General features: G+C 56.2%; 1 protein-coding gene across 1 annotated transcript; it reads right to left on the bottom strand.

Annotated features, from left to right (window-relative positions):
- Positions 1–1,367: 1,367 nt before the first annotated feature.
- PDZK1IP1 (PDZK1 interacting protein 1) lies at positions 1,368–9,323 on the bottom strand. Its single transcript, XM_009945674.2, has 4 exons — positions 9,191–9,323; positions 4,528–4,636; positions 2,457–2,555; positions 1,368–1,906 (listed from the first exon to the last, which is right to left on the bottom strand). The coding sequence occupies exons 1-4, from the start codon at positions 9,258–9,260 to the stop codon at positions 1,834–1,836; spliced, it is 351 nt and encodes a 116-aa protein (XP_009943976.1). The 5' UTR covers positions 9,261–9,323; the 3' UTR covers positions 1,368–1,833.
- Positions 9,324–9,634: the final 311 nt, after the last annotated feature.

The raw sequence follows: 9,634 nt of genomic DNA, 5'->3' as shown, positions 1-9,634 counted from the left end.
TGCAGCAGAAGAGCCTGTTCAGTTTTGAAACACGCAGAGCAGCAGCTCTGCCAGTGAGAGGCAAAGCAGCACCTCCAGCCCCAACGCCGCACCGCCTGTTTCTGGCATCGCTGCCTGCAAATGGGCCTCCAAAGCACCTCCTGAGCAGACGGCAGGGCTCCCACCAGACCCAAACCTACCACAGCTGCTGTTTCACAGGGGGGATAACATTTGCCCTTGCTCCAATGCCCAGCAGAAAGTGAGAGCCAGAGATAGCTCAGTCATCCAATGTCCTCCTGCAATGTCCTCCTGCCACCTCCTCCCACTTGCACAGCAGAGCCCCAAAACCACCCTGTTCCCCCCAAATCCAGTGGCAGCCACAAATTCCCCTCTTATAAACCCCCCATCCCATCCCATCCTATCCCATCCCATCCCATCCCATCCCATCCCATCCCATCCCATCCCATCCCATCCCATCCCATCCCTTCCCATCCCATCCCATCCCATCCCTCCCAGTCCTGCTCCACCTGCAGCTCCTGGGCTGCCCTTGATTGCAGAGCACCTTAACCCTTTCCTTGCTGGTCAAGGGGAGGACCCTTCATGACATCTGGGCAACTGCTGGCCCAGGGAAGGCCAAGGCGTTGCAGGTCTCTCATTTCAATCTGCAAATGTGGTGGCTTGGGAGCGCTCGTCACTCCCATGGTGGCCGCAGCGCTGTCCCCACTACAGCAAAGAACAGACCCTGGTTAATGAACAGCCCGTCTGCAGCAGGTTGCACCATGGCCAGCCATCCCGCGGAGAGCCAGCACTGCCCACAGCAGCCCCCAGCCACATACTGGCAACACCAGTAAGGGATTGCCACTCGCAGTCTCCAGCCCTGGAATGGTCCCCAGCTGGCTGAGGGTCTGTGCCCTGTGGCCAGTGGGATTCAGGGAGCGTTGCCTTTCACCCATCAAGCAGCACTGGGAAGTGCTGGGTTGGTGCCCTGCCTCAGTCTCCCTAGCTGGAAAATGGAAGGGAATGATGCTCACCTCCCCATACGGCCCTTCGTGGCTCTGGGGTGGTCCAAATGCTGAGCAGAAAAACATTCCACCTTTTTCTCTTCCTTGTTGACACACAGACACATGCAAAAGTGATGTTGGCTTCATCCAAGTGAGGAAAGAAGAGGTGGATCCTACCCAGGAGGGACCTCAGGGGAAATGGGGATGCTGACCCCTGTCTAAGCACCCTTCCCACCCCAGCACTGCCTTTCCCCACCCCCACCCACCCCGATGTCCCTCCCTGCCCAAATACCCGAAGGCTGGGAGCACTTTGAGATGCCAGAAAGTCCTTTGGGTGATTAGCAAAACAACCCTCTTTGCTGTGGTATGGGCAACAATTCTCTTTATTGCTCACAGGGGAGATATGTACAGGGGAGAAAGTTTGTTCTGACACTAAAATGCATGGTGTAGGTCGTAAAAAGGAGGGTGAAATGGGTAGAAGAGAGTGCATTTTCCATCAGGAGCTCCCCGGAGGATGGCTGGGGATGTGGGGAGGTCCCAGGCACCCAGTGGGGATCCCTCTGTGTCTGGAGCAGGTCAGATTTCCCTTGGCACCAGGGACATCAACCTCGCCAACCAGGTGGGGTGACCAGACCTCTCCTAAGGACCAATGCCCATGTGGACACCGGCCCCCGAGGCAGAAGAGCACGTCCCACAGGTGGGAAGGGAAAAGACCAGGAGATGGTGGTGTCATGGAGCGGCTGGGGAGCCGCTGTGCACAGGGGAAGCCAGTGCAGAGGGTCCCTGTGAAAATGCCCATCATGACAGCGGGAAGCAAAGTGAGAGGAGAAAGGAGGGTGGCTTGAGGTGCCTGCTACATGGCGGTGGTGATCACCGTCTCCTCAGGCTCCAGGGTGTTCTCGTAGGCGTGATGGCTCTCTCTGGACCTGCGTCGGGAGGGAGAAGCACAGCGGTGAGCTTGGCTGCAGCAAGACCAGCCTCCCCCAAAGCCACCGTCGATGCCCTGACTGTGCTGGTGCTGGCCATGCATTGAGCAAGGGACAAGGTGGGCAGGGCAGGGCAGGAGGGGTACCTCTGCCAGGAGGAGAGCCAAGCGTGGGGTGGGAATTGCTCTAATATCTAGCGAGGGCTGTTTTGACAGTCAGCATCTGCGTGGTGACCTATGGCCACTTTTGGTGGTTTCCCCTGCTTGAAAGATGTGATGTAGCATAGGAAAAATGTGGTGTAGCGGGTTGCAAGGTGGTGGATGGACCACGGGGATCAGCTGCAGGGATGATAAGAGACTGGGGAGGAGGGGATACTAACTTGCTGCCTTCTCCTTATCCCCTGAAGAGGAAAAAAGCCCCAAAACCAGGTTCATGGGACATGTCAGACCCCAAGTGGGAGAGACCGTGGCTCTGCATGTCTGAGCTGTCCCCAGGGGGTTGGAGGAACAACCTGGGAGACATGGGGAGGAGGTCTGAGCAAGTCCTTCACCTGAAGTCGGCTGCAGAGGTTAGGTATCTGCCTTCATGGCCATTGGACACGACAGCATCCCGCTTGTCCTCGACGCTCACCACTGTCTCGACATTTTCCCTGGAGGGGAGAAGAGAGGAGCGGAGAGAGAGCAACAGAAGGGCTGTGCCAGGGAGCAGCTCGTGGTGGTGACAGTGCAGAGAAAGAGACTGCTCCAACGCCACGGAGGTGATAAGGGACCTGGATGTGTGATCCTGGCCTTGGACACCCACCTCAGCAGGACAAGGGTGAGGAGAGATGCCCTCGTGGCAGGTTTGCAGGGGCCATGCCCAGACACCGAGTGCCAACCCCCGGCTCTGGAGCCGATACTCCCAGTGCCGGGCTGGCAGCCAGCAAGACTCATTTGTCAATCAATATGTGGGATTGTTTTCTCCCACTAACTGGTTTTTCCAGTCTTCTTCTGTGTAATCCATTGCAAAATAGTCCCCTGCAGTCCCAGCTGACATCGGGAGAAACGCTGAGGCTCTGCCGGCGCTGCGGCCCTGGTGCAGGAGGGGTGCGTGTGTGATATCCACACGTGCGAAACCGAGTGGTTTCCTCTCGGGTGTGAGTCTGGATGGCTCACAGAAGGAACCACGGAGCAGGGACTGGGTGTTCAACCTCAACCGGAGCCTAGAAGCTCAGCTCTGGAGCAAGCCTGTGGAACAAACTGCACCTGAGAGGGTTCAGCTGCGGAGGGTGGGTGCAGGTCCACCCTGCGTGCACATCCCTGCCTCCTCCAGTGCTCACCCAAGGGCGACCTCAGAGGCTTTTCCAAGGAACAGACTGGCACAAACAGGCAGCGGCTTGAGCTGATAGCTGCTGTCACAGTGACAGCACGGGGCTGGCGGCACGCCAGGCTGCCGAGCCTCGCTGCCAGCTCTTCTGAAGAGAGGCCAGATTAATTAAAACAAGTCGCTATCCCCCCTTGAGCCCTCCTCAGCATCCTCATCCTTCAGGCTCGGAAGAGGCAGCTGGGCATGGGCAGAGGTGGGAAACACCATCCCTGCCTCCTGCTCCATGGGCTGGGGGCTCCTTCAGTTTGAGGACGAAGGTTCCTCTTTGGGAAACAAAGACTGCAGTTGCAAATCAGACTTTATAAATATATATACATACCTTGCATTACACATTGGCCCTGAACACGTCCCAGAGGGCCCCCTTTAGGGACATCTAGGGCAGAAGCCGACCTGCTGAGCATCAGGGTACATCCCAAGTCCCCACCTCCTCAGCCTGAAGAGGCTGCAGGGATATGCAGATACAAGAAGACTCCAGCACCTTTGGGCGCAAAGCCCGTAGCACCTGGGTCGGTGCAGAGGAACCGGGAACCAGGCTACAGGGCACTTTTTCTCTTCATCCCTTGCTGACTTTGGGCTCAGATCGAAGATCAAGTTGCTGCAACTTGGCCAGTTGGCCTGGGTTGGCTCGGCTGGAGCAGCAGCCTGTGGCTGTGCTCGGCCAGCAGTGGGCTAGAGGTAACCAGCCCTGCAGAGCCTTTTCCTGATGAGTAAGGCCACCCCACCTGCCTGTGCCATGGGCTCCTGGTGGAGAGCACTGCCACGGCTCAGCTACGTCCCTCCTCTCCCAGCTCCTCTCAGTGCCTTCTGCTGGCTCGGCCCTGTCTGCTTTGCAAACGAAGCCGGTTTGGGCTTGTTTTCCCGTGGATGTACGGCACCCGGGAACTGCACTCCCAAATCCATAGGAAAGCAGGCTCAGGCCAGCCCCCCGAGACATGTGCCCGTGTAAACCAGCCACGACGCTGCAGCTCTCCCGTCTTTCTTGCAGTAGCGTCCGAGCGCTCTGTCTGGGGGTGCCCCTGCACAGGGAGCAGCGGGGACAGAGCGTGTGCGGTCACACCTGGCAATAAGTAACAGGGAGCAGAGACCAGGACAGCGGGAAGAGGACAGGGAGACCAGAACAGGGAGTCTTTGCTCTTCCTGCCTGGCAGCAATCACGGTGTTCCCAGCCCTGGAACGGGGACAAAGGCAGCTGGAAGTGACCCGTGCGGAGGTAACTGAGCCCAACCCAAAGCAGCCCCCAGGGCTCCCACACTTACACTTTCTTCTTACACCAGAACCTATTAACTACGAAAGCGATGGCCACCAGGACCAGAAACACAGCCACTGCGATGACACCCTGTGACCATGGCTGGAGGCTGCCCCGGGCTGCAGAAGAAAAGGAGGATACATGTTAGGAAAACACCTCAGGCTTTATCTTCTTCCCCCATCCAGCTTCACCAACATCCAGCCAAGAGTTCAGTCCTGCAAAGCCGACTGTTGCTGTTAATCCAGGCAGGCTTACCCGAGCGACAGCAATGAAATAAAGGGCAAATAACAGCAGTTTTGCTGGAGTTTGCATGTGGAGCACAGCAACTTGAAGCTTTGGGACCCCATATACATACGCAGTGGGGCACAGATGACTCTGGGATGGGGGGACAAAGGGCTGATGGACATGGAGGGAGGGAGGGAAAGAGGATGCTTGCCCAAAGTGGCGGGGGAAAGAAGGCAGAGAGGTTCCAGCAGGCTGTTTACTCTCCATCCCCAGAGGCCACAGATGTCATTCCCGGCTTTTTTTCCAAACACTGCCTGGCAAAATAAGGACCCTGTGACAGGGACAGCGTAAAATACCGTTGTCACTCTCACAGCAAACAGTTGCCAACATGAATTTCGGTAAAACGTACCATTCAACAAGTTTCCAGAGCAGCAAACTGATTTATGACGGGAAATAGAAGGCTGAAGTATTCAGAGCAACAGCCGCCAGCACAAAGGCCAGGCGGGGCTGGCGGGGGGGCAGGCAGTGGGGGGGGCCAGGAGCAAACCGTGGCATCCCCGGCTTCCCCGGGGTGGGATGGCTTCATAGATTCATTTTATTTCTAGCCAGACACGAGTGGAGATGCAGCCACAGATGGGAAGGCTGAGAGACGTATTCTTGGATGCGGGAGGAATTCAAGGGCAGGGTGATGAGAAGAGCCAACCTTGTCCCAGTCCTTGCTGGGTCGGCTGCTCCTCTCCTCCTGACAGCTTTTGGGCAATGGAGCACGCAGATGCAGTCAAACCCATCACAGAATCACAGAATCACAGAATAGTAGGGGTTGGAAGGGACCTCTGTGGGTCATCTAGTCCAACCCCCCCGCCGAAGCAGGGTCACCTACAGCAGGCTGCACAGGACCTTGTCCAGGCAGGTCTTGAATATCTCCAGAGAAGGAGACTCCACAACCTCCCTGGGCAGCCTGTTCCAGTGCTCCGTCACCCTCAGAGAGAAGAAGTTCCTCCTCATGTTCAGACGGAACTTCCTGTGCCTCAGTTTGTGCCCATTACCCCTTGTCCTGTCACTGGGCACCACTGAAAAGAGCTTGGCCCCATCCTCCTGACACCCACCCTTCAGATATTCATAGGCATTTATAAGGTCCCCTCGCAGCCTTCTCTTCTTCAGGCTGAACAAGCCCAGTTCCCTCAACCTCTCCTCGTAGTGGAGATGCTCCGGTCCCCTCACCATCCTTGTAGCCCTCCGCTGGACTCTCTCCAGTAGCTCTTCATCCTTCTTGAACTGGGGAGCCCAGAACTGGACACAGTACTCCAGATGAGGCCTCACCAGGGCAGTGTAGAGGGGAAGGAGAACCTCCCTTGTCCTGCTGGCCACACTCTTCTTGATGCACCCCAGGATCCCATTGGCCTTCTTGGCAGCCAGGGCACACTGCTGGCTCATAGTTAACCTGTCGTCCACCAGGACACCCAGGTCCCTCTCCGCAGAGCTGCTCTCCAGCAGGTCCACCCCAAGCCTGTACTGGTGCATGAGGTTGTTCCTCCCCAGGTGCAGGACCCTGCACTTGCCCTTGTTGAACCTCTCATCAGCACTGAAAGGCAACCTTGTCCACACAAACGCATCCCTTTGGGATTTAATTACTAGGTATTCAGGCATGGCTTTTCATCTTTCAGCTAATCAAAACACAAACCCTTGCGCATAGATGAGATCCTTCTGCATGGGCAGGTGGGGGATGCTCCCCACCAACCCCAGCATCAGCCTTGGACCACTCGGACCCAACCCGTGCCACCGGCATCTGTGAGACCGAGCTGCCCCAGGACAAATACCTTGGTACTTCAATCTGACTCAGGAGCTTTACGCTAGCTGAACACTTCATCCGTCTCACAGGAGACAAGCCTCTGCTATAAACAGAAAATAATCTTCACTAGTGGCAATAAAGGCGGGCTGTGTGCTCCGCGTGTGCAAACTCCTCATCCACAGCCAGCTCCATGCCCTCACCTCCTTCCTCTGGTTTCGGGGAGAGGGCCTGTCCTTTGTTAAGACCTCCAGCTCCTTGAATCCTCACTGCAAGAAGCTTTTATTTAAAATAAAAAACAAACCACAACCAAAACCAAAGCTCTTTTTTCCTCTTGGAAGCGAAATCAGCCTGGCCAACTGATTCACCGCCTGTGCCAGCCCAGAAAGCGGTGGCACCCCTGCGCGAGTACCCAGAGAGCAGCCCCAAACAGTGTCCTTCAGCCTCCCCGCCTCTCCATGCAGACACTTGCTGTGTTTACTGCAAGGTCCCGGGGCCAAAACTCAAGCAGGAGGAATTCAGGCGGAAATCCCCTCTTGTATCAGCGTGTTTCGGCTGAGATCCCATCGTATCAGCAGGCTGCTGGTGGGGGTACCAGCGGGGCGGTGGCAGTGAGGAAGAGTAAAGCGTGGTCCTCCCTGCCCTACCTGATGGGCAGGGATGCTCCTGCCCCTGCTGCCCCCCACCCCCGTGGGTGCAGCCCCAAACACACCTATTGCCTCCAGGCTGAGTTACGGCCCGCTTTGCTTCCTCCCTCGCTCTGCCCTTGGCAGTTATCTCAGCCACATTTATTTTTTAGTTGTAGTTTATTTTTCCTGCCGGGGACGGGGTTTCCAGCTGAAGCCTAGGAGGGGATGGTCAGGTCCAGCCCTCAGTGAGGTTTCTGCTGCGGTTGAGGGAGTTCAAGGTCAACCGGGGAATGAAGTCAGCAATGACTGAAATCGTCAAGTTTGCATCTCGTGATCTTCAAGCAAAGGAGGACATGTGATAAATGGTAGGAAACCTCCTCCAAGCAGCCATGCTCAAGAGGTACTGGATGTTTTTGCAAGCAAACCCTCACTCAGACGGCTGTTTCCACCAGATCTCAGCGCATCCAAAACCAAAAGGAAAAATGCCAAACCAGAATCAAGTGGTTCTGGCTTTGAGAGACCACACAGAGCCCGCTTGCAAGGGGAGGTGAGGATGGCAGGGGGAATGGCAAATGCCTCCACATGGGCTGAATCACCCCAGTGGGCACGGGGAACATGCGTGAGCATAAGAAAGGAGGAATGGGAACCAGGCGGAGGCAAGAGCTTGGCAGCATCTTCTCAGGGAGGGAGTACATGGATTGCAGCCCTGGGGGGCACTGCCTGGCTGCAGCCCCCCCGGAGCACACCTTGCTGCCCTGCCAGGAGGGAGGGCCGAAAGGATGAGTCTCGCCTGTGCAAACAGGACTGTGTTCCTGGAAAAATGCTTTACCAGGGACGTCCCTCCTAGGGCAGCCAGTCCCTCTGGCTCAGCCACCTCCTCTCTGTTTCACCCCACAGTAATGATGGGTTTTCCCCTCCCAAACAAGATCTTCTAAGCCAAACTAAACAATGTGTGATCTGCACCCCTGACAGACGTGTGTCTCTGCATCTGTAGCTACAAATAAGACCAAGGGAAGTGCTGGTGCCAATACAATCCCTTGCACGTGCTGTAAAGGGCTGGTTTGAAGACACAGTCTGCTTTTTGATACATCTTTCCTGCATGCTTGGAAAGCATCAGCTGGCCCTTGTCTGTTCCCCTCACCGAGGAAGCTGTGCCAGGCTCTGAATTCTCATTAAAGGCTTTTTTTTCTTTCTTTCTCTTTCCAGGCAACAGCAAAACTTTCAATCCTGCTGACGGTGGAGACCCCAGACTGTTAAATCCTCAGCACGTTGGTAAAAAAATACAGGAAGAGCGGTCAGGGCTGGGGCATCAGAAGGAGAAAGGGGGAGGGAATTTTCCAGGGCTTTGGCAGCATCCCATGAGTTTTAATTACTCCTCGTTATTTGTAGCACTAGACAAGTCCTTCCACGAATTTCCTAAAAATAATGCTCTAGCCGTAGGAAGTTTCTCTGCTGAGTCTTCGGGAAGGGAACGGGAGGGCAACTTGCAGAGGAAGATATTTACTCCCTCACTTCGGCAATGATCAAAATTACAGATTAACAGGAAAACCTGTGAGCTCAGGGAGCGACCCAGCTCAGTGCTTGCCCGGGGACGAGAGAGAGAGAAGAAGGCAAGGGAAAAAAAAAAAAGCCATAAGAAAAAAAGCCTTAAGCAAACAGATTACTCATCTCAGTGCACAGTCCTGCTCCAGGTAAATCAGAGCTGCTTTTATCTCCTTGTAAGCAGGAGAAATAAAGGGTGGACGGCACTTTCAGCCTTCAGCAAAACAGGTAGAAAGTCTCCGTGTCCCCAGCAAGACCTCCCAGCCCACCAGCCACCCACACATCCCCATCGCCCGCTGACATGAAGTCCGAGCTGAAGCTTGGGCAGGAGCTGGGATGTTTTTTCCCTCCCTAAGAGGCCCTTTCGCAGTCGTCCCTTGTCCCCGAGGCCACCCCACCAAGCAGCCCCCACCTGCCCTGGGCTCGGAGCACCTTCCTGCCTTCGCCCTGCCTCAGTTTCCCCGGGAGGCCAGGCAGCTGCCCGCACTCACCTTGCTGGCAGCAGGCAGGCTCCAGCACCAGAAGCAGCCCCAGGAGGAGGAGGAGGGAGCAGGCAGGCATGGCGGCAGGCAGGGGCGCGGAGGAGCAGCCGAGAGCGGCCCCTGCTCGCAGGGCGTTGGGCTCGGGCACGCCGCCCTCCCGCAGGAATGAGCGCTTGGTCAATTATCAAACGCATTAACGAGGGAGGCTGATGCTCACACCTGGTTATTCAAATCCTGCTGCGGGAAGGGGTGGAAGGAGGTGCCTATTCTTTTCTCCCGCAGAGGCTGGCGGGGAATTTGGGGCACGGTGACTTGAACCAGACAGTCACCTTTGGGCGTGGAAGGGGACTCAGCCACAAAACATTTGCATTGGCCCAGGAGGAAGAAACGACACCCAGATGGGTAAATCTCTCTCCCAGTATGGCTGCGGCACGTGGGGATCGTGCCTGAACC

Source organism: Opisthocomus hoazin, chromosome 6 (assembly GCF_030867145.1).
Source record: "Opisthocomus hoazin isolate bOpiHoa1 chromosome 6, bOpiHoa1.hap1, whole genome shotgun sequence".
Lineage (NCBI taxonomy): Eukaryota > Metazoa > Chordata > Aves > Opisthocomiformes > Opisthocomidae > Opisthocomus > Opisthocomus hoazin.
The sequence above is the reverse complement of the archived record's forward strand: the minus strand, read 5'-3'. Positions and strand labels throughout refer to the sequence as shown.

Excerpts from the sequence above, each read along its gene's own strand:
- PDZK1IP1 (XM_009945674.2), bottom strand. The coding sequence starts at position 9,260 with ATGCCTGCCTGCTCCCTCCTCCTCCTCCTGGGGCTGCTTCTGGTGCTG. Across the intron at positions 2,556-4,527 it reads TTCTGGTGTAAGAAGAAAGT|GGAAAATGTCGAGACAGTGG; the intron begins GTAAGTGTGGGA and ends TCTCCCCTCCAG. Across the intron at positions 1,907-2,456 it reads ACCTCTGCAGCCGACTTCAG|GTCCAGAGAGAGCCATCACG; the intron begins GTGAAGGACTTG and ends CTCCCGACGCAG.